General features: G+C 37.6%; 1 protein-coding gene across 5 annotated transcripts in view; it reads right to left on the bottom strand.

Moving 5' to 3' along the window:
- COL19A1 (collagen type XIX alpha 1 chain) overlaps positions 1–23,968 on the bottom strand; it is a 191,609-nt gene that overhangs the window by 145,225 nt on the left and 22,416 nt on the right. For all 5 annotated transcript variants that reach the window (XM_027644988.1, XM_027644991.1, XM_027644990.1 and 2 more), the window contains exons 5-9: positions 13,066–13,189; positions 12,409–12,684; positions 10,598–10,678; positions 8,832–8,957; positions 8,307–8,369 (exon numbers count right to left, since the gene is read on the bottom strand). In XM_027644988.1, coding sequence (XP_027500789.1) covers positions 8,307–8,369; positions 8,832–8,957; positions 10,598–10,678; positions 12,409–12,684; positions 13,066–13,189 — 670 coding nt within the window. The remainder of the gene's footprint in view (positions 1–8,306; positions 8,370–8,831; positions 8,958–10,597; positions 10,679–12,408; positions 12,685–13,065; positions 13,190–23,968) is intronic.

Here is a 23,968-nt window from a genome sequence, read left to right as displayed (position 1 = left end):
ATTTACACAAATAAATGGTTCCTAAAATAGGTTGCAAATCTAGGTTTGGAGCTCAAATCTAAAACTATACACCCAAAAGTCACTGCTGAGTAGTTAGTGTCCAAGATCTCTAAACTCATAAAGTACATAACGTTTTTAATAGCAGGATCCTACTGGTAGTAGTTCCAAAGTTCACAAGAGAAACATTAGAAACTGCACAACTCTATCACATTCCAGCAGTTCCATGTCTTCCCCAAGAGTGAGCAGAATGGTTTCCTATCTGGATGACTGTTTCTGCATTTTGCATGAGACTGTCCCCACGTGAAGTGCATAACCATTTCTTAAATTACAACCTAAGTCTCTCCATCAGGTTTAAAGAGATTTTAATTAATGTAGTTATGGTATGATAACATCAGCTAGGTATCTCAGAACTCAGTATCAGAAAACAAACACAGTTCTAAAGCTTTTAAAAAAAAAAAAAAAAGGAAAAAAAAGAGAAACACATAAAACCCCCCCACAAATCTGAAAGAGCTTCACAGACAGAATACTGTAGTAGCTTTATCTTTTCAGAGCAAACACAATAACTCTGTTCTGAAATGAAGTTAACCTTTCTGAAGTTAAGAAAGGAGCAGTAAGATTGCCAAGAAGTACATAAAACCAATATTTTTTATATCCCAGAATCATAAAGGTCAGAAAAAACCTCAAAGATTGAGTCTAACCTTTGACCGAATGCCATCATGTCAATTAAACCATAGCACCAAGTGCCAAGTCCATTTGTTTGTTGGACACTTCCAGGGATGGTGACTCCACGACTTCTCTGGGCAGCCCGTTCCAATGACTGACCATATTTTCAGTGAGGAAATTCTTCCTGAGCCCCACCTGGCTACAACTTCCTTTCAGGTGATTGTGCAGAGTGATAAGGTCACCCCTGAGCCTCCTTTTCTCCACGCTAAACAACCCCAGTTCCCTCAGCCACTTCTTATAAGACTTGTGCTCCAGACTTTTCACCAGCTTTGTTGCCCTTCTCTGGAAATGCTCCAGAACCTCAATGTCCTTCTTGTAGTGAAGGACCCAAAACTGGACACACTACTCAAGGTTAGGCCTCACCAGCATCAAGGACAGATCTCTGGTCCTGCTGGCCACATTATTTTTGACGTCATTGGCCTTCTTGGCCACGTGGGCACACTGCTGTCTCATGCTCAGTGGCTGTTGACCAGCACTCCCAGGCCTTTTCCGCCAGGCAACTTTCCAACCACTCTGTCCCAACCTGAAGTGCTGCATGGGATTGTTCTGGCCAAAGTGCAGGACCTGGCCCTTGACCTTATTGAACCTCATACAATTGGCCTCAATCCATGGATCCAGCTTGTCTAGATCTCTCTGCAGAGCCTTCCTACCTTCCAGCAGATCGACATTCCTGCCCAGCTTAGTGTCATCTGTGAACTTACTGAGCATGCTCTCAATCCCCTCATCCAGATCATCAATGAAGACACAGACAGCTCTGTCTCAAAAGTAGACCAAAATCTTGTGTTCGTGAACAACATCAATCCACTGCCACTGTAAGAAATAAAGAAGTAGGACTGGGCCCTGGTTACCTTATCTAATCACTCACAGAGTGACTCTCTTATCTATGCATGCTCTGTTTCCTTATGCCACTTGCTAGTATTTTGATAGACCAGACCTTCATTACATTCAGCAGTGTATTTTTATACACTGTATAGTCTACAATTACATAGCCTGCTACACTCCAGGAAGCCTTTAGTCTTACTAGCCAATTAACCAAGGTATGTTTACTCTTCTGTTCCACTAACTGCAGACAGACTCCCCACCTTGAAGACAATTATTTTCCACTGCAAATTAGATCTGCAAGTTATGTTTCTGTCTTCTAGTTGTGATTTTATTAACCACAGGCTGAAACATTATAGTTTTTCATGCATTTATGAGTATAAAGGTCAGAACTATTGGTTGTATGACCCCTAACAGAATTCATGTAGGCAGCATGACAGACTAAAACCAAAAACAGAGCAAATGCATTTTTAATTTTTTTTTTTAATGACATTTTGTTTTCCTTCTGCAAATCTCAGAGTCCTTCAGGAAAGTGAAGTATATGAAGTATATGACGCCAGAAGAACAACTTCGTAAGGTGGTGAACACAAGTAGTACAATGAGGTACACTCAGTGTAACAATATTCAAAGGTAGAATCGTGAGTCTACTGTTAGGATTTACTAAGAGTACCAGTGAAAATCTTTTTCAACTGAGCACAAAATATTTATTGACTAAAATACTTAAACCACAGCACATTTTTCCATATTGTGATCTATTGCAAGCAATAGGATGGCTATTATCTTTTTGACGATGGTTGTTTTGGTAAACACATAAACAGACAGCATGGAAATTCATCATGCTGAAATAAAAAAGAAAAAAAAAATGCTTCTGTCTGTCAACTTTCCATAAAGCTAAGCCAGTCTAAATTCTAAAAAGAGTCTGCAGACAACAAACATGCTTCTTTTCAAAGTCACCAATCAGCCTTCTATCTGAAGTGGAAACAATTTTGCACATCTGAGATTGCCTGCAATATCACACTTTGAAAACCTAAAGCCCAATGTGATAGAAAGAATGACAAAGTGATAACTAGTTAACAAATTACAGTCCTTTCTCATATAAAACCAAAATCCACTCTTTTAAGAATATATTTTATTTAAACATGTTATTTTGTCTCATGTCTATTTACGATATATTTACATTGTAATATGCTGTAGGATTAACTCGCCATAGTAATATTTAATCTAGAAAACACAGTCTACAAGGAATTTTGGAGGAGGAAAATGTTCTCAGCACGATTCTGTACTAACCAGGTACAGATGATGATTTTAATAAGAAGACAAAAGTAAATGCACTTAGTAAAGAGGGTAACATTAACATGGCCTAGATCACACACCGCTAGAGCATTGCATTACAACATCGCTCTTGTCTACAACGGGAACATATTAGTTCAGATAAAATGAGTAACATACATCAGTCATCAAAACACTCGACCTTAATCAGGTTTGGCTTGATGAGATTTGATTAAGTAAACCAGCTTTCCCAGTTGTCACCATAGTTATGTGTGCCATAATGTCATGGTTTAACCTCGGCCAACAACTCAGCCCCACGCAGCCACTTGCTCATTTCCACCCCTCGGTGCAATGGGGGAAAGAATCGGAAGAGTGAAAATGAGGAAATTTTTGGGTTGAGATAAAGACAGTTGAACAGGTAAAGTAAAAGCCACACACACAAGCAAAGCAAAGCAAGAAAATCATTCACCATTTCCATGGGCAGGGAGGTGTTCAGCCATCTCTACGACAACAGGGCTCCATCATGCATAATGGTGACTTGGGAAGACAAATACCATCACTCCAAACATCCAACACTCCTTCTTTTCCCAGCTTTATATGCTGAGCATGACACCATATGGTTTGGGGTATCCCTTTGGTCAGTTGGGGTCAGCTGTCCCAGCTGTATTTCCTCCCAACTCCTTGTGCACCCTCAGCCTCCTTGCTGGTGGGTTGGGGTGAGGAGCAAAGAAGAACTTGATGCTGTGCAAGCACTGACCAGCAGTAATAAAAACATCCCTGTGTTATCAATCCTATTTCTAGCACAAACCCAAAACACAGCCCCATACTAGCTACTATGAAGAAAATCAACTCTGCGCCAGCCAAAACCAGTACACAACATAATCAGAAATGTCCAGGTAAAAAAAAGTGTAATATTATCAAGCAAGAATAAATAAATTCACATTCAGAGAATATGCCAAGAAAAAAAAACTCATCCCAAAGGCAGCATCACACCAGGGTTCCTCTGGTACTGTGGGAAGCAGCAAGAAGTGTAAAGGCAAGGAAGTACCATCCCCATTACTCCCAGCAAGAGCCCCCAGATGTGTACTGACCCGTTAATGCAGGGGCTCAGCCTTGCCATGACCCGAGCTGGGTATTGCTGGTTAAACCCCTGTGCCAGGACCAGCGACTGCTGCCTCTCCTGCTCCACCTTCAGCTCTGGAGTGGCCCCACTGAGGAAGCATGACATTCCCCCCAATAGTCTGAGCACCTCAGAGAGGTACCACCATTTCCACTCCTCCCTCCAGAAGACTTAAACTGCAATCCTCAGGACTCAGATGAATACTGGAATAGCATATATAATAACATGGAAACAAAGTATACATTTCAGAATTTTTTATAAGAAAAAAATTAAGCTGCATTAATAATGGTACTTTTCCTTATACTTTGATAACTTGGACTGTTAGATGGTAAAACATAAGTAGGAGTATTCATAAATTCTTACTTTATAAGTGTGAATCATTTTCACCTGCTCACTCTAACAATTTTAGTCTGCCAGGTACACTGGCAGCTCCTGACTTTGTCATCACTGACAGTCAGCCATATTTTGCCTCATTTTGTTCTTTTTCATGCATTTTAGCTTTTAAGTCCCTATCAGGGACCTCTGCAACAAAAACTGGACCAGAAAGGAACCATGCCCAACCTAATACAACAGATATGCAGAAGCAGGTGGATCGGGTTTTAAGAGGAAAGTCAGAGGAGCAGGAAAAGAGTTCTCCAGGACTTCTTTTTGCTTATTGTTCTAGTACAAATATTTTACTAGTGCAATAATATATTGCATAAACTTACCTCTACCAATCCTACAATAGCCTTTTAAATGTCTTTTTCCTTGAGTAAAATTTAAATTAGTGAAGTTGAACAGCAATAAACTTCTCTGTTGTATGCATCAACAGCCATTTTAATATTTCGAACCTCTCTGCCTCTGGTTTTTTGTTCCCTACTGTACTTACAGGATTAACCAATGACCTATTAACAGAGCTTGGAATGGCTTAATGTTATATCAAAATATTTCATTCTGTTCATATTTCAGTTTAAAATCTTTCGTGAGTACTAAGTTTGCTTAAAAGAAATAAAAACAGAAAACATAGTTACTTTTTTAGCCTCTTTGAGAGAGAGAAATCAGTTTATATATTCAATATATATGCAATCATTTCAAATTACAGTGATCCATATTCTTTCTGAGGAATTTCTACATATTGAGGACAAAACAGAACCTTCATATCTTTATCAAAATACATTTGCTAACAACTAATATATTTGTAAGACCCTGAGTAGCTATATACCATGCTGAAGTAGTAGAAATTGCTTCTAAAACAGAAAATATGGTAAATTTCTCGCTCATCCCAGCAGAAGAGGAAACTCAGTTCCACAGCTCAGATATCAAAAAGTGTTAAATCATAGGAGACTTCCACCTGATTTGTGTCCACTTGCAACTTGTGAAATACACTGTGCTAAGAAGCAAGCTGCCATGAGAATAACAGGATATTATTCAAGGATAGCCCGAATTGTACTCTTGACTGCTGTTGCCTCTCAGCTTTCATCCCATGAGAAAAAGCTGTCAAGCAGTCCAAACTTGTGTTTCAAGGGCAAAGATCAGCAAAGTCGGTCCAGGTGACTTTTTTGGTTTTAATTATTCAGAAATTAAAGAACAGGAGGTGGTCCTTTGCTGCAGAAGCTGATCTCCCAGCTAATAAAATCCTACAAAGCAAACCAACTACTTTACTCCTGAAGCACTGGAGGTAATATTTTTGAGTGAAGAACTGTCCTCATGAAGCCATAATGTAAGGCCAGGTTCAGAGGCACTAAGATGAGCCAAGAGTACAGGAAGAAAGTGGAAACAGGTTAATAATTATATTTAAAATGCCTGAAAAAGGATTATCGGGTATCATACTTTGTACCTGGTGATAGCTTAGATATTCCTGAACAGTCTGACCTTAGGGAAAAGCTGTGTTAGACTGAAGAGAAAGGCAATTTTGAGGAGTTTGAATATAACCTAACACTGACTTGCATATATAGAGACTTTCTTGCCAATATCATAGCAACAAAAAAGGACACATAAATTCAGTCATGCAATTAATTACAGTGGATAAAAATTTGGAACGAGATAAAGTAAAATAAAGGGATAGGGATTATTGTGCTGAAAAAAGATAATATCAATAGATACAGAAATTTCCTAGAAAAGAAGGTAAAAAATTATATTTTCACTGGAATGCTGCCACTGCAAGGACATATAAATATATGTAAATATAAATTTACACATGTAGTTAGTTGGATGCCTATAGTAATATGATTTGGAAGCAAAAGAAAATAAAATAAGAAGCTGAACACAAGGAAAGGGGAAACATAGGTTTAAGAACCACACACAACCTACAGAAATCCCGTTTTTTTGTGACTGGGCAAAGTCACCAAGAAGCTGCCTATTTAATGTATAACATATTACAAAACATCCAACCAGAGTTTGTTAGTTTCCTTTGCATAATCTGAAAGTAAATCATGTATCCTGCATGTCTGGAATGTTCTGGAATCTGCCTCTCCAGGTCTAATTATTGATGTAACACGACCATCATTGAGAGTGAGTGTTACTGAAAACTGCAGAAATGCAGAGGGGAACAAAAATGGTACTAAAACCTCAGAGAAAATTGCAGTCAGCTCCATCATGGTCAGCACTACTCAACAAAGGATTTGTTTGCTCCCAGAGGTCAACAGTGAGCCAATCTTATTGATCACAACAGTAATGTGCCCTCCATCCACACCCCACATCCTTCTCCTCTTAACAAAAAACACCCCACTGCAAAGTTAGGAACTAAGAAGTACTGGTTAATTATAAGGACGGTTCAAATTAAGCAGCTTTCTACCTGTTTGCTCTACTATTCCAGACTTTAACCTGCTGGTTCATTCAATTTTTTGAAATGACATTGATAAATGTCAATATACCACCTTTAGGCCAAACTGCTCAGTGTCCAGGGTTCATTGACTCTTGGGTGGTTTTTGAATCCACACAATGAGGATTTCTTTGTAAAATGAATGGGAGAACAGAACCAGGTGATCACAGGTACATACATGCTTTATTTAGAGGTACTATGCTTATCATGATAAATACTGCTAATTGGCTGAGAGGCTAAATGGTAAAGAAATCAGACTTGAGAAATCTCCTTTCCCACCTTAGTAGCAATAATAGCCTAAATGCATCAGGTCAGGAACAGAAGAGCAGTTTTCCAAATAAATGCTAGGAAACTCCCTATGCTGGTAACACAGGCTAACACTAAAACTTGACAATTGTTCCATATACTCAGCAAGTGTATAGGATCAGCAAAAATTTGTGATTAATTCTGAACACTGACAGCCATCCTTCTAGGCTCACCTGGACTACAGAAACTAACATGACTTAACTTTTTTTTCCACCTAAAGATACAGTTTGTATCAAAAGTGAAATATGCACTGGAGGGGAGCAATATACTGTCAAGGAATTTACTTAATTTCAACCGACTGTGTAGATAAGCCCTCCCAGAACTGAACCCTTTTCAGCCAGGTACTGCAGTCCTAGGAACAGCGCTGCCTGTCTTAACAAACTATTTCAGATCACATATTTAACAGTGTGCTGTGAGGTAGGATGCTGGGTTAGGACGCTTCCATCCTAACCTGTGGATTCTAAGTATCTTCCTCTCACACTGCATTCCCTGAACTCATTTCCTATCCCCCTGTCTTTCTGGGCAATTTGCAATAGTTTATTCAAATTGAATAAACTATTGCAAATTGCCCCCTCTATTAGCATAAGGAAAACACATTCCTAGACATGTCCTAATTCAGTATCCTCAAAAAAAATTTAGGGAATGGAGTGTGAAGGGAAAATATCTGATATGCTGACTTTTATTATTAGGAAATCCCCAAGCTACACAAACAAGAATGTCACGGTAAGCATTAGAGAAAAATTCAGAACAGGCCCAAAGGAAGGAGCACTGACTGGCCTCTCCTAGGGACTCGCCAATGTGAGGTCCCTCTCTCTTCACAATTAACAAAGTTTCAGGTATGACTGTTGTCAAAGAATACAGTGACAGTATATTGGTGAATTCATACCCTCCTACTCATGATTGCAAGGATGAATCCATCACAGAGGATTCTGTCCATCAGCAGTGACGTACACACACAAATGGAAAAATCCTTGTCAGACTACATACATGACTTCTTTTATTTTTTGATAAGAGGAACAGGCAATATGGAATGCTAGCAGGGTTGAGTAGGCATGTGCTTTCCAGACCGGTAAACTGTGTTCCATAGAGTTGATGAGGTGACCCCAAAGTGAGACAGCTGTAAGCTGCCTGGCAGGAAGCCCACATGCAGAACCAAGCACTGTGCATTGGGAAATTCCTTTTAAGGATTAACAAAATACATATAGTACTATTTAAGAAAGATAATCCAAAGACAAAGATTTGAAAGAAAGAATTCAACTGATATTTTACCTTTTCTCCTTTTTCTCCTTTCTGGCCTGGCAAACCAGATACTCCTGGCAATCCTGCTTCTCCCTTATTTTTAAAGAAATAAAAAAGGCAATAAAGCAGATCTAAAATATATTTTGTTCAGTTTCCTGTCTTTGTCACAAAAGCCTAATAAAAGTAAATGACTCAATAAATACAGTGCAACACCCAGGAGAAGGATTAAAAGAAAACAAACATTATGTAGAATATAATTTATTCTCAAATAAAAACATTTACACTAAATATAATGCCTAAATATAATTCTCATTTTTACCATGGTACTTTTTGGATGTATATTCAAACCATATAGACATCTCTAACTTTAAATTAACTACGCCTAAAATTTACTGCTTTTTAACTGGGAAATATAATGTAAGTACATTACAATCCTACAAACCCATAAGAATTTTTCATAACTAAAAAAAAAAAAAAAAAAAAAAGCCACTATTCTTTATACCTAGCAGGATTAAACAGCATCATGCACCAAAAAGCAATAGGAAAACTACATACTTTGTTTGGAAAGCAGTGGCATCTCTCTCTAGATTCTTGCTGCATTCCTGGAAGTGTGTATATTTTGCTGGCATGAGCAGTTGCTGGTGACAACGTTGTAGTAAATAACCTTTCCTCATGTGGGCACTAAAATAAAAAGATTTTCTGGTTTTTGGTCCACTTTAGTGAATAGATAAATAGGATCAAAACACTAGTTTTATTAAAACCTCCTGTTTTAATACTCCTGTACACACCATCTTACGAAAAGCCACAACAATTGCCAAATAAAGAGCTGTAATAAAATGAATTCTAGATATTCTGATCCTTCTGTTGTGAAGTCAATGCCAGTTAAAACCGATAAGACTGTCCCAATTTCTTCCAAAAGAGCCCAGAGAGAGCAGTAAAATATCCCAAAATGAGAAGTAGTGAAACAGAAAACACCCACAGGGAAAAAAAAAGACAGTACTTCTCAGTCTCATCCTGTCCTTCCCCCCACCCCAAAATGCAAAATGTAAGAGTGAGTGCAAAGGAAAATTCCATAATTTTTTTTAAATGAAATACTTCAGGCATACATAGTTTGGAAAGACAACATAAAAGCCCTGAAGCCAATATTCACCTGTCTTTAACTCCTGAGAACTGAGCCAACCTCAAGATATACTACAGGACAAGCCAACAGAACCTGATAAATTTCAGAAGCTCTCATTAAGATGTAATGAGGTTTCCTTCAAGCCTTCTGTCAAAGAAATTCCCACAGAATTTACTACTTAGAAATTTGTATCTAAGTATAAATTCCTTCCCTTCCATTACTGAAAATGTTGCCCTTATAACTGGTAAGGAAGTCATGAAACAATAAATCAGAAATTGTAATGCTGGTTTCAATACGGAAGTCATTAACAAGTAGCCCACCACCTTAAACATAAGACACACAAATGAAACTGATGGTGTTTTTAGCTATATAGCTGGATCAATGTTTAAGATGTTATTAATAAAGCCTATTTTCCTCCTACTGTCATGCAGACTCCTCCATGGGCTTTGTTTATATCATCTGTATAAAGGTCAAATGCACACAAGTACCCCCAAATACCAAGCAGTGGAAGGATTTAGGAGAATTTATTTCCAAAGGTGAGAACACAACAAATCTGCAACAGGTTTAAGAAAGACACGCCCCGCCATTCTTCTCAGGGCTTTTATCATCCTTGCCCCCCCTTCCCCCCACTCCTGCCCGCTGCAGGGCCTTCAGACACGTCTGCAAGAACTTATCTTCTCTTATGCTTGGGAGTCAGCTCCTCCGGAATGCAGGAGGAGAAAACATCTAAAACTGTCTCTGGGAAACATGCCTTTTTCCAGGCAGGAAAGCTTCCTTAAGTGAAAAACCATAATCTCCTTGCAGTAACATCTTCCAAGAAGGGTCTTCTACACTTACATCCGTAATGCTTCACAAGATGCAACCTTACTGAAACGGCCTTTGTTGTTCGAAACCATCCTCAAGTCACCTCAGTGATTTGTTTCCTACTCTCTGAGGCTTCCTCAGTTACTAATTAGATATTAAATCAATGTTAAGAAATGAATTTAAAAAGCACTAGCAGCCCCTAGTGCCTTTTACTGACGTCCTACTGTGCCATTTACTTAGGCAGCAAGAAACTATGTACCATGGCTCTAGATACGGGATTCATTTTTAGAAGGTAATTAAACTAACACCTCTACTGAAAGTTATTTACAACCTTTTAGCAAGAAAAAACAAAGCAATTTCTTTTGTATTAACATTTTAATTTTAACAGACAACTTACCAAGTCTGCAGATATTTCACAACAAGTATCTTCTGTTGCAAGTTTTGGATTACAATAAACTGCAATGTGGTGAAGTTCAATCTATTAAGAAATACAAAAGAAATTAATATGAGATGTAAAAAATTCTGTGTTACAGCATGCTTTTTCTTATCTCGGCATAATAAACTTTCTCTTTGAAACACTGCATATTTCTGAAATGCTAGAAAGAGACAAATCCAAAACAATTACACAGTTCCTCATTCAAGGAGCAAATTATGCAGTCTATTACCTTGATATAAATCACATTTTAGATTTTATTTATTTTCATGTAAGTTGCATTCATCTGTATTGGTCTTGCTATGTTACACAGGCATTTTACCCCTCTAGACATCCTCTGTAAACATTCTTTTCAGGAACGTAATTTTCCTCTGCAGGGAACTGGAGTAAAGGTTTGATAAGCTCTCCATTGCACACATCATTTTCTGCTTTGGACAGACCTTTGCCTGGACATTGCCACTAAATCACCCAAAGAGCAAAAGATCACAAATTCTGTACGTAAAGCTTTACTTCAGAGATTTTGGGTGGATTGGTGAGATGAAAAGCATCTAAATTTAACTAGCTAATCTTGTCTTCATATGCCTCTTTCTGCTTTGGTTTTATATCCTCTTCATTTCCCTCTTGCACTTGGTATTGAGAAGAGTGACTGTTGATATAGGATCCACTCTGCTACCTTCATCAGCTTTAAGCCCATAATGTTTTCCTGCAAATGTGTAAGTCCCAATAGACAACTTCCACTCAAAATTATCCAGCTTGTCCACGCAACCAAAAAAAAGATCTGCTCTTTCTTCATGCTATTTGGAAATGAGTAGATTGTACACACATTTCAAACAACGCTGAACTCAAGCCTTAGAAAATAAAACTAAACATGAGCATAGCCCCATGAAATACGAGCTCCAAGTCCAGGCTAAATTGCTTAGAGCCTCACAAGAATGACTCCTCCCTCAATGTTAGTTTGCAGTTACAATGTGCTATTTTCATCTGGAACCCTACAGTGTACATAGTATAGCTGAAGTTTTCAGATAGTCACTATAAACTCTAAGGCAGATGCTTTAAACCTGGTTAGCTGGATGTCAGCGTACTTAAAACAAACTGACATTTCCTGAAGATTACAAATTATTTGCTGTGAGCTCTCTGCATGAGGAAACAGAAGAAAGCATCTCTGGGACAGAACACAGCCCAGAATATTATGGGGTTGCCTTGGGTAATTCTTGCACCTAAGGCTGCAGGAAACACACCTCCAGCCACCTCGTAATCCCTGTCATTTAGATAGGGGAGTGACAACCACAAACAACGTGCCCCTATTTCTACATAGGTGAATTAACCCGAAAAACCTTGATACCGAGGTAATCCTTAATTATTTTGTGTCTCCCCTCTGTCAAAGAAACAGCATGTAATGAATGACTGATACAAACCTATAAATTAATCTCAAAAAAATGAAAGAAAAAGATTACCACTGTAAGTTATCTTTAAACATAGTAATATGTCCACGGTAACTAGGGGGCTCATTCTGCAAAGTAAATACAGAAAAACAGACTCCTTAAACCAGGACTGAATTTTATGTAGTTACTTAGGCGACAGGTTTGCCTAAGCAGATGCTACAGCACTGAATACTATTTTGAGGAAAAGACTTGAGAACTTCAAATTAAAAATACACATTCAAAAGTAATGACTGGTTTTGAACCTTTAATCTACATGATTCTTTACAACTGTGCTAGTAAAAGCATGGTTAAAACATGATTTCAAGTTATCTCTTTTCTTTTCATACTACTCACATCTACAGGCTTATCATCTGCAGCACGAGAAGCAATCAGTGTCCTTCCCTGCAAGTCAATGGTGAATTTTTCATCAGTCTGCTTTCTCTCAATTAAATTACAATCCAAATAGAGCGAAATGATCCCTGACTGCACACTAATACCAAGCTTATGCCACTGCCGATCAAACAATGGATAAATTTCTCGACTCTTAAAAGTGTAGTGCAGTATATTTCCCTGAGCAGATTTGGTCATATACTCCACCACCTTTTTTGTACCATCCAGAAGGACAGAGATCTGAAAGTAAAATAAAATAAAAGAAGTGGTCATTAAAAATTTATAAGAAACAAGCACATACATAAACTCTATTTAATAAAAATACTTCAACTATATAGACTGGGCAAGAATTATGAAGCATTTTTCTATGTAACTTGGTGAGTACTTATCAGCTATACATCATAACATGCATTTTATCCTACTTTTCAGTCTTAACTGAATAGATTTTGCTAAATTTCTGTCATTCCTAGAAGAAATCATCAATTACTTCAGAGCAATCTGTCTGTTCCTTATAAACTGAAGCTAAATCCAGTAGTGAAACATTCACTATTAAATGTGTCATATTATATGGGGAAAAAAAAAGAAATTTATTGAAAAAAAAAAACAAAAAATGACTCTAACCTCAGGTGTGTCATACTGATTTAAAACTTGCCATATATACCAACGCTCTTTCTTGGTATTTCGCCGTACACGGAATGCAGCAACTAGAGAGTATTCTTCAGGAAGCCCATTTGGAAATACTTGCCTGCAACAGGAGGGAGGAAAAAGATTTCTTGATATTCTTATACAAACAAGCACTGCTTAAAAAGAATGAATAGAAATAATACTTGGTGAAAACAAGAAACCAAACACTTGCTCACACTCATATAAATTCACAGGCCTCAGTAATCAGAAGTGCTTCTCCTCAAAGTACAATTCAGTCTATTTATAAGAGTAAATGACTGAATATTTTGTTCATTAATTTTTGTTGTAACATCTGTGATTAATATAAATAGGAGTCTTAAAAGAACTGCTGCAAAATGAATGCCACGCATAAACATATTTTAAAATATTGGCTTTCCCAATTTATTTCTTGGGATATTTGAACAAGTTTTGTAGAGGATTTGTGCAATAATCCTCATCCTTGGAGACTTTCAAAACACAGCTGGACAGGGCTCATAATAACCTGATCTAGCTTTCAAGTTGGTCCTGCTTTGAGCAGGGATTTGATCCAGTGACCTCCATGGGCAATGACTCGGACATCATGAGTATCAGAACAGCCGGACTTTAGCAAGCTCAAAAAAGAATAAGGAATGCATTTTAGACTGAATAACTTGCTGTTGTTTGATTTTGTTATTCCTTTCTTACCTAAGATACATCAATGTCTCTAAAAAAATTGTCTGACCTATATCACAGAATGCACTATAACACCACTTCTATAAACTATTTGAAAAGTTTGTATTTATCAAAAAATGAAATTAGTGTTTACCTCAACTCTATAGACTTTGGTAACCATTAAACATACACTAATTCTGTACTAAATAAATTAGGATGGTGCAATCAGCTTTTTCCATTTGAAGCTTCTGCATTTCAAATTATTTCTTTTCTAAGACAGAGGTGAGACAAATGAAAATGACAGATGCAAATTCTACACACTGGAGTAGCTTAGGTGTTCACATTGTCATTTGCTGAAAACTTCAGGATTTCCCAGCTAGCCATACTGCAAAAAGCATTCCCTGGAGCAGAGTTCAAGAAACCTGAGGACCCCATGCAGCAGAAAAATTTCTTCAAATTTGTTTCCCATGTCACACAAAGTAAATGGCTTAGTTCTAAAAAACTGTAAATGGGCATATAATTACACAGTAATGTGCTATAAAGCTTTATTAAAACCAAAACAAAACAATAACAAAGGCAGGGGGAAAGAAAGAGCACAGCATTACAGCCAACAAGACAATAACCCCACAACCCTCCTGAAAATTGTTGTACTTAGAATCTTAGGAAAAATACCTCCTGTGCAGAGAAGCCTGCTCTAAATCCTGCTAAAGAGCTTCTTTATGGACTAACACCTATTTAAGTCCCCAATGTGGGAATCACACTTCTTCAGCTTATTTCCCACAGCTGATTCCTTTTTTATCCCAGGATCAAATTGGCTGCTCTCCCACATTGTTAGTAGACCCATATGATGTTGTACAGCTATAGATGTTTGAATGTCAAAAGGCAAGGCAAAAGTGAATGGCTTGGCAAGACAGATCTTTATTTTGTACTATGTATTTTAAATATAGCATAAAGAATATGTTCTATGATTTATAAAAAAATACCTTCAGTAATACATGAATGTGTCTCTGCAGAACAATAAACTATCTGGACGTGGGATCAGCCCTATGATTTATTGCACCTCAGGCAAGCTAAGGTGATGGCATCTCAGGTTTACAGCTGTAAACTAGACAGCAGGAGCATCTGATTAGCTTTCAAAAAATCAGTTAACTTTCCCAGCTAAGTTCCATACTGGGAGACACAGGGGAGTTCACATTAATAGGCAAAGGACAGACAATTGTGGAAGAGAAATGATAAGAAGTCTTCAAATGAAAGGAGGGGAAACCATGATTAGTATGATAAATCTAGAAAACAAATGGAAGTAGTTTTTGGACATAGTAGCACTCTTTTCTACACACACACACACACACACACACATATGCAACCCCATCCCCACCACTTCATTGCTTTTTACTGTAAGCCTTTCTAACACTTTCAGAGCCATCTAGATGTATGACTATTAAGTCTTCTGAATGTGCTTGTTTCAGAATTTTTCCAAATAAGTTTGATTGTGTGAGTACACATGGTATAAAATTACTTTCCTTAACTGTTTATCAAATCATTCAGGAAACAAAATGTTAAGATATGGGCCAGCATTATGAAAAAGGGAAGGAGTTCACTCTAACTTCTCTTAGCTTTGAACTGACAACGAAAACCATATAGGGAGTAATGAGAAAAGCACACGAGATCAAATTAATTCCTAATGGCATTACACTGATTTCAGTGAAGTCAACAAAGATGGGAAAATTTCAGTAGAATTGGACCAAGGATAAATTCAGTTAGATTCACAAGGTAACTTAGGTAGGAAAGTATCTCTGAAGGCCAATGAATCTAACCCCCTGCTCAAAGCAGGGCCAACCTGAAAATTATATCCAACTACTGTAAGTCCTGTTCAGCTGAGTTTTGGAAGTCTCAAGAATGGAGATTATTCCACAACGCCTTGGAAAACCTTTACCAGTGTCTGGCCAACAAGCAGCACAAATTTGATATACAAGTGCTGTATACCAGAAACATAATAGAAACAGTATCTTTATTTTGAGAAGAGTTATCATTGTTACCTATAGGAACATTCCTTGGTGACCAAAAAGTCATTAAAAGATGCTTTGAAATATACACGTAACATTCAACCCTTCCAGGCAGATGGTGAGCGTGAAAAGGAACAAAATGATGGTATGAAATATTCAGAAAACTAGCACACTATCTACTACCATACACAATTTCCCCTATGCTTTTTCTCCCTGAATGGCTTAAAGTGAGTGTAATAGAATAAAAAAGCATGCATCAAGCATTGAAGTGACTTGGGTACAGATGGTTAGTAAGATACTTTAGTGATATTTAAGTATTACTGCCATGGTATCTTCTACTCTGTAAAGCTAATTTAAAAGTTCCTCAAAGATAGGCAAAGTATGTCCGTGTTTTAAACAATAAGTATATAATGACATTTGATGGGAAAAAGAAATGAACAGGAACAGAAACGTGAACATAAAACCTCATATTGCAACATGAAAAAAGCCAAACCAAAAGTTTACAGAATACTGAATTTGAAATTCAGAAGACCTTTGGATGTTTAGTATACTGTTTCACCTGATCACATCTACCAACATTTAAAACTTCAGAAAACTAATGAGATGTTATGTACAGGATGAAAACAACAAATAAACAGCAGTAAGTGTTAATGAAAAATACAACAGTAAGTTGGTCCACACATCTACAGCTGAACAAATACTCCATCGATAAGTATTTACCCTTTCTACACGGCACAGGGAAAGAACAACAGGAAAAGGAGAGAGAAAAAGGGTGAAGGAAACCTATACCAAGCTCATTTTGAAGTCTACAGATGTACAAACAGCACAAACAGAACATGAACTTCAGGTAGCACATCATGGTGTCTACACCAAAAGAAGTAAGAGATGACAGGTCTTAAGCAAGTTCTAATGTTACAGAAATGCAGGTAGCAAATAGTAAGTGTGCAAATTCATCCGTAAAGACAAGAAGAAAGAATTTACAAATTAACACAGAAAAGCAGATGCCCATGATATCCTGGGCATCTGATCCCTACAGTAGATGCCTTTTTGGACTTTTTTGGACAACAGTATCTGAACCAAATTACATAATCAGACCGGGGAGCAAAAACACAGCTCTGAGATTTTTGTGAAAAGGAAATACCCTTTTCAATGGTACAATAGTCAAGTTCTCTCATTCTTGTTAAATTTCCTTAGATTAGGACAATCCAAATCAGACAGCCTTCCCAGATGACTGCTCAAACAAACCTTTAAGGTTATTAAAAATATTCTCTCTTCCTCTTCTGCACTCAAAACACTCATGACTACTGTGGTCTGTGTTGGCTTCAATGCTGTCCGAGCTTACCACGTGTGATTCAAGCACAGTCTATGGCTTAGGCACCTCCAGGGACATGGACAACATTCAGGCACCTCTACATACATCTTGAAGTCACAATGAAACTTGAGTGGGAGATACATGCCTGTCTGCTTAAGCCATGGTGCTTCTAGGCTTCTGCAGAATTTATGCCCAGATGCCAGAGGAAATTAGTTGCCCAAAATTATTCATTTTAGGTGCCACTAGGGGATATATGGTGCTTGAGAGTGAGCAATTCGAATAATTCTCAGACTGAGGAGTCCAAAGTCTGACTAAATTATACTTTAGGTGGAATTTAAACAGTTTGATTTTTTCCCTCTGTCCATATTGTTACTAGTATATAAAAAAAAAATTAAAGTTGATGAATGGAGCACTGTGTTCTCAAAGCAAAGCACACCCTTGGTGGAAACTGCTGAAAACAATAGCAGGAATTAAAGCACATAAACTGAATACAGAGGTTTGAATTTACACCACCCTGGCCAGCTGGGTTGAGGTGTACTGTAAATTACAGAGGCCGCAGCTGGCAAATTGAGGAGACTACTGATAACCAGAAGGAAGATTCCTAGTAATACAAGGCTTTAGATTTTACAAAGATATGTTAGAAATCCATACATTCAGGTATTTCTTAATGTTTCACTGGTTGAAACATGAGGCAGATGGAGCCAGAATGGTAATAAATATACACTGATGTTCCTGCAACAACTGTGTGTCACTCTATCAAAGCATATGTATACACAGAATTGCAAAGTCTTTTGTTGCGTTCTCCCCTTTTTTACTGGATTAAATGTAGCCATAATTTTTCCTAAAAACAGGTGTACATTACGAGGCTACTAGAAGAGCAGTGACAGGAATTTTGCATGAACTTTACCACTGTATTTGTGCACACTTTCCACTGTTTATAATGATCAAGTATAGAATAATTTTTGGCAAAATATTTGATTATTCATTTGTTTCATCAAAAGTTCGGAAAATTTCTGAAATGCAGATACCAGATGGAACTGCTAGTGCTACCATACTAAAAGAAGTAATTATGAATGAATTAACTATGTATTCACTGTGCTATAAACAGTTTTAGTTCTATCTTTGTAAAGCAGCATTGAGTTACCCATATCAAATTTAGTAAGGCAATCCTTTATTTACCTTTTGTTTTTATTTTTAAAAAAAGCACTAATGGGAAAGCAGCATCTATTTTTAAATCTTATGAACTCTAATTGTTCCATATCGAATGAGAATACACTACAGTATGATAAACTTCCGTATTTACAAGTATCAATGAAGCCTCCAACTTGCTGTATGTCTTCCAAGAAGAGAAAGATGAGCCAACTTACATTTCCTGCGAGTGAAATGAGAGATGTTTAGAGTTTATGGCAAGATACATCTTTTCCAGCTGACATATACCATTACCTGGTATATGTCACTTGTAACATGACAATGCTACAATAATTTGTTGACCAGAGCTCAAGGAGTTAGTTTAAACAACTTTCCTATGTTGGGTAATAATTTCTTTAGTACTACGTTGATAGAGGCATTGAAATGCTAACCTTTTTGTGCTTGCAAAGGGATTTAAACTCAGATCTATCATGAATAAAAAAGTAAAGCTCAGGTGACCAAATAAAAAAATCTCCACATTATTCTCAATATTTCTACATTAAATTACTAGATTTTTGATTCTCAGTTTTTACCTAACTTGACTGGTACAACAGGAGAAGGGGAAATAACTAACTAGAACAATTTACCAATCTGTGGGCAGAAAGGGTTTTTTAAATTCTTTTCAAATAAAAGTTAAGAGCAGCTGTCTGTTCTGTCAGGATAAGAAATAATTTCCTTCCCATCCATCTTCCTCAAATCACGTTAAGATGCATTATACAGTTTCATGTTACATTAGGCCTCAAGTTGTTTTCATACGACACATTATATGATGCAACTCAAGGGAAACTATTCAGACAGCTTAAGAGTTATTAATTACTTAGGGAGAGCTCAACCCACTCATGAAATGTACTGCTGAAAGCAAAGCTGCAGATTATTTTAACATTGAGAAGAGGGATTTACCTAATATTTCATACACTTCGGCATGCCTCTGCTTTCATTTACTGAACAAGTATAGATTAGCTGAAACTTACAATATACAGGTTGTTCGTGAATTTTTGGGGGGTGAAAGTCAATGTTATTGCTATCAAAATTTTAAAGGGCATTTGGAAAACGATTAGTTTGAAAGAGGAGTAGAAATACCAAAACTGTTATGCCGTGCAGAGTACCTTTACCCCAAGGTTTCCAGCAGCATTCTGTTTCCGTATTTACAGGTATTAATGGTGAACTCCTGGCCCTAATGAAGTCAAAGGCCAGTCTTTCATTGCTGTTAAAGATGTCAGACTAACAAAACTGTCTGCTTTTCAAGTTTAGCCAATTTCTGTGCATTTTAACTTTTCTGGGGAAAAAAAAATCAGTTAATCAACATTAAGAATTTTGGAGTCTTATCTTGTGGAAGGCAGCTTTCAGTGCTTTTAACAAAGATACACACTTGCCTTGCTCAGTTTGGATATTTGTTTTATGAACCAAACAGGTCTCAGAACAATCAGAGAACTTTACTACCTGGAAAATAAAAACTGCCCCAGCAAAGACCAAAGGCTCCCAAAACCACAAATGTGTGATTTCAGCACACAGTCGCTCACTCTTCATCTCTCTCTTTTAATAATGAATGTATTTTAAAACATAAAATATGTTAAAATGGGTTCAGAAATTAGCAAGTGTACCACATTAGAAAGTACTGTATTCAAACAGCATGTTTCCCCTTCCAAAACATCATAGTATTAATGTTGCATAGTAAATTAACCATCTTTCCACACAGAGGCCCATGAGGTGGCAAAGAATGACAGCCACACCACCAGAGAACATTTTGAAGGAAGACTAGTCAGGGACGAGGAGGGTCAGAGGCTTACTACTTCAGCAAGCTAAAACTTTACTCAAAGTAATCTCACACTCCAAATGATCTTTTTCCATACCTGCACTGGTATAGATTTATGAAAACATAATGAAACAGAGTGTATGCATACAACAGATATAGTAGAGTAAGCTGCCTTTTTATGTACAAAGCTAGTAAAGAAAATATATAAGGTACTAGAAAGATTTGGGTGGTCTCTGCAGTGTACAGGCATTGAGATGTTCCTTCAGACACTTTTGAGCTCAACATCTAATGCCTGGTTACCTGTCATTCAGAAAGACTGAAGTCAATCTGAGTGATTCACTCAGGCCTTACGCTGAATACAAGTCTTGCAATAAGGCTTTTCCTCAGGAGGTGACCAGGGAACAATAAGTTGAGAGACAGGGAACACATAAGAAAAAGGTGGAACTCTAGTTCTTTCACAAAGGAGAAAAACATTACCTCTTCATCTGCTTTCTCTGAATCATGCAATTACACAACACTTTAGGGTGTCCCTCTGCCTCATGCTGCTCAAACCAGATTGGTTTTCCATGTGTTGGTATTACTTATTGACTGAGAACCATGCAAAGATTTTCTAATGTTACTGGAACAAAGTGACCAAAACCAGCTTCTGTTGCCCCAGTCTGCTTCTTCTAATGTATATTTTCAGTAACTGTGGCAGTCAGGTAATACCTCTGTAGCAGACACTGATGGATCAGTAATTGATACCTTCAATTCCATCTGCCCCTCCTCACATGGACATACGATAAGAAATCGCTTTCAGTCTACTGTTTTTAGAGTTCTGTAAATACAGAGATGTTTCTCATAAAATGTGCCCTTTAACTGAGCACTTCTCCACATTCCATGGATGCTAAATCTGCTCATGCATCAAAATTTAAAAATGCCAGTTAGTATCTCCTTCCAGTACCAGCATCCATCTACACTGAAAATATAAAAATAACTCAAAAGAAAACCATCTCTCTTGAACTCCAGCATCTCCTGCTGGGAATCATGCCCTTCCTAGATACATACCTCATTCTACTTTCCGTTCTGTACTGACATGTAGAACTTTAGACGAATGGGCATGTCCCCCATTCCCATTTTTCTAACAGGGTTCTACTTCTGTGATTCACTGTAGGGACTGAAACTGGCTTGCACACGTCTTATTGCCCAGCATGAACACCCCAGGCTTACTCAGAACAACACTAGTAAATTGATTGCCTCTATAAAGAAACTTACTCAGAGTCTGTCACATTCCTCACAAGCAATCCACCAAAAAAACCCAAAAAACAAAACAAAACTTTGGTGGGTTTGCAATTCTCTCCTAAGACACAGTTTTTGTTCAAAATTTAAAACTAAGATGTGCCTAAAAGAATGGCAGAGATTTAAGTTTTGTTCAGCTCATTCAAGAATTGCGTCAAGCTTTTTGGTCTTGAGAGATTACGTAAAAATGCCCCTTTGCTGTCCTAAATATCGTAAAATCCAATTGTGGTACTTTTTCATAAATTGTAACCATCAAGAGGGTGTGAACTTAAGTATTTTTAAAGGAAATTTTTTTTTGACATCTACCCATGCTTTTATTTAGATATTTTATGAGCTGTTTTGTAACTCATGTGGTCCTTCTAGCTATCTCCCAGAAATGGAACAAAGACAACAGTCTAGTTAGTATAGTCTGTTATTTGACAGACTCTGAAGTCAATGAGATATTAAGTTCTTATGCTAAACATGATTATCTACAGTGGAATGAAATTATTAGGCTGATCAAGAAACCTTCTGAAGATGTTAATGAAAAAAATAATGAGGGTAACCTCTGACAGCCAACTGGCACTGAAAATTGCTCTGTACGCATTTTTACATGCTTCCTACCCTGAAGCAAGACCTATGGTACAGTATTAATTATTTGTATATCTCAGTGGTTTCTGTCGTCTGGAAAAGCAAAGAAAATGCCATGATCATTCAGTCAGAAGACAGACAGAAAGTGCACTTCATGCTTTGGAAAGGAGGGAGGCCATCAGGAATTACTTGGCCTACATATCCATATAATCTTCTGCAGAGGAGGAAGAAATCTAAGCATCCATTTCTGCTCTGACATTTGTACAGGTACCTAGAGATGCCAGCTGATTCCAGAAACAGAACAGCCTTTTTAGTTTGGTACACAGGAGGGCTAGTCAGCTCCAGCAGAGCTGCATGCTGAGAGACTCGCACCCTCCTACTTCTCATGCTGGTGTTTTGAGAGCTACCTCGTGTATTTCTGCATGACATCATGCTACCCAACCTAAAAACCTTGTTTCCATAGAACACTCAATTTCTTCCTGTTTAGTCTCCCCTCATCCCCATTCCAAACTTTTGGTAGCTTTTTACACTGAATCAATGGAACAAGTACTAGCAAAGCAATTACACTTAGAACAGGCTCTCCCTTTCCTTCCTGGGTTCATTTTGCCAGGCCCTAGACAAGCCTGGCTGATGGTAAAAGGCAAAGTATCTCACAGGCCAGCATGTCTCTTATGAAAATGCTGAGCACTCCCAGTGAACATAATAGCATGGCTGGCAGTGGAAAGGGAGAGCTAGGACTGCTGTATGGAGTGACGCTGAACCAAACCGTGGGATGTTTTTTTTTCCTAACCTCAAATAATTGCCTGGATAACTAGCCCTCTCCTCTTCAGCACACAGGACTGCCTAAAAATAAACTCATTCCAGGCTAAAGTCACAAGCAGGTCATGCTAAGATGTACTCAAGTAAGAAGGCACACACAAGACCTAAGGCACTACAGCCTACAACACTGTTGTAGATGGATAGATCAACCCATCTTGGTTCCAAAAAAGAAGGTGTAAGTGGTGAAGATTAAGTTACCAACAGAAGAGACCAGAGTAGGAAAGAAGGTTAATGATACCAGATACCAGGGTCTGACCTGAAATAAGTAGCTCTGTCAGCTGCAAGAGTGAAGCCAGAGAGAGAACATGCTTTTGCTTTAACACCCCCTACACACAGCGTGACTAGTCTATGAATATTTAAGCCTGGTGTTCTGCTTACAATTAGAAGGATAATTAGATAAATAATGTGCTCCTTTACAGTTTGTAAAAACTGTTCACATTCACAGATTTTAAGTGAATGAATATGGAAAATGAAAGATCAAAAAACCAATTTGCATCACATTGGAAGACTTAATAACATCTTCAGAAACTGGAAATGATCACTTTTCTGAAGTCTTGGAGTTAGAAATGAATTGTCTAATTAAAGTCAAGTTAAAAAAAAAGATACATACAGCTTAGCCTTCAACTCTCACAGTTTCTGTAATAATGAGATTTTTGGTAAGTTACAGATTAAATGAGGCTAAAAATAAATCAAGTTCAAAAATACCAACATTGCATTGCTATCTGCTGAGTCATAACTATATTTAACAGGATGGGCCAAAGACCTGAGACTTGCTAACCCTGTTACTATAAGACCCAGCTGGGAAATGCCCAGGTATCCCCCTTAAAGTGTTAGGAGAGAAATGAAAAAAAGCATGTTAAGAGAGTTGGGGTCTTGCATTAAAGCCAAGACAGAGGTGTTGAAAGGAGACTTCAAGCAGTGATAGCTTTGGATAAGTCAATGAACATTTTACTTAGATTTTTCCTAGCTTCACATCAAAAGAACACCCCAATCCCAACCTGAAGGAACACTGAACATGACCGGGAGTCTTTCTCAGACCTGGGAAGAAGGCCTGATGCCTTATATCCAAACTAGGAATTCACAAATTTTCTTCAAAACGGTGAAAACTCCACATCAGAAAAACTTTGCATTAAAACAATGCATCAGCTATAACTTAATTTGAGGTTAAATCATCTATGTAAATTCCATACAAAAGTAATACAACTAGAATGAATTATGTTCTTTTTCAACAGTAAGGCTGAGACTGAGACCTGTACTGCGACTGAGACCTGTACTGCTGACAAAAGT

The sequence above is a fragment of the Corapipo altera genome, unplaced genomic scaffold (genome assembly GCF_003945725.1).
Source record: "Corapipo altera isolate COAL_440 unplaced genomic scaffold, ASM394572v1 2, whole genome shotgun sequence".
In the NCBI taxonomy this organism is placed as follows: Eukaryota; Metazoa; Chordata; class Aves; order Passeriformes; family Pipridae; genus Corapipo; species Corapipo altera.
This window is presented reverse-complemented; position numbering and strand designations above follow the sequence as displayed.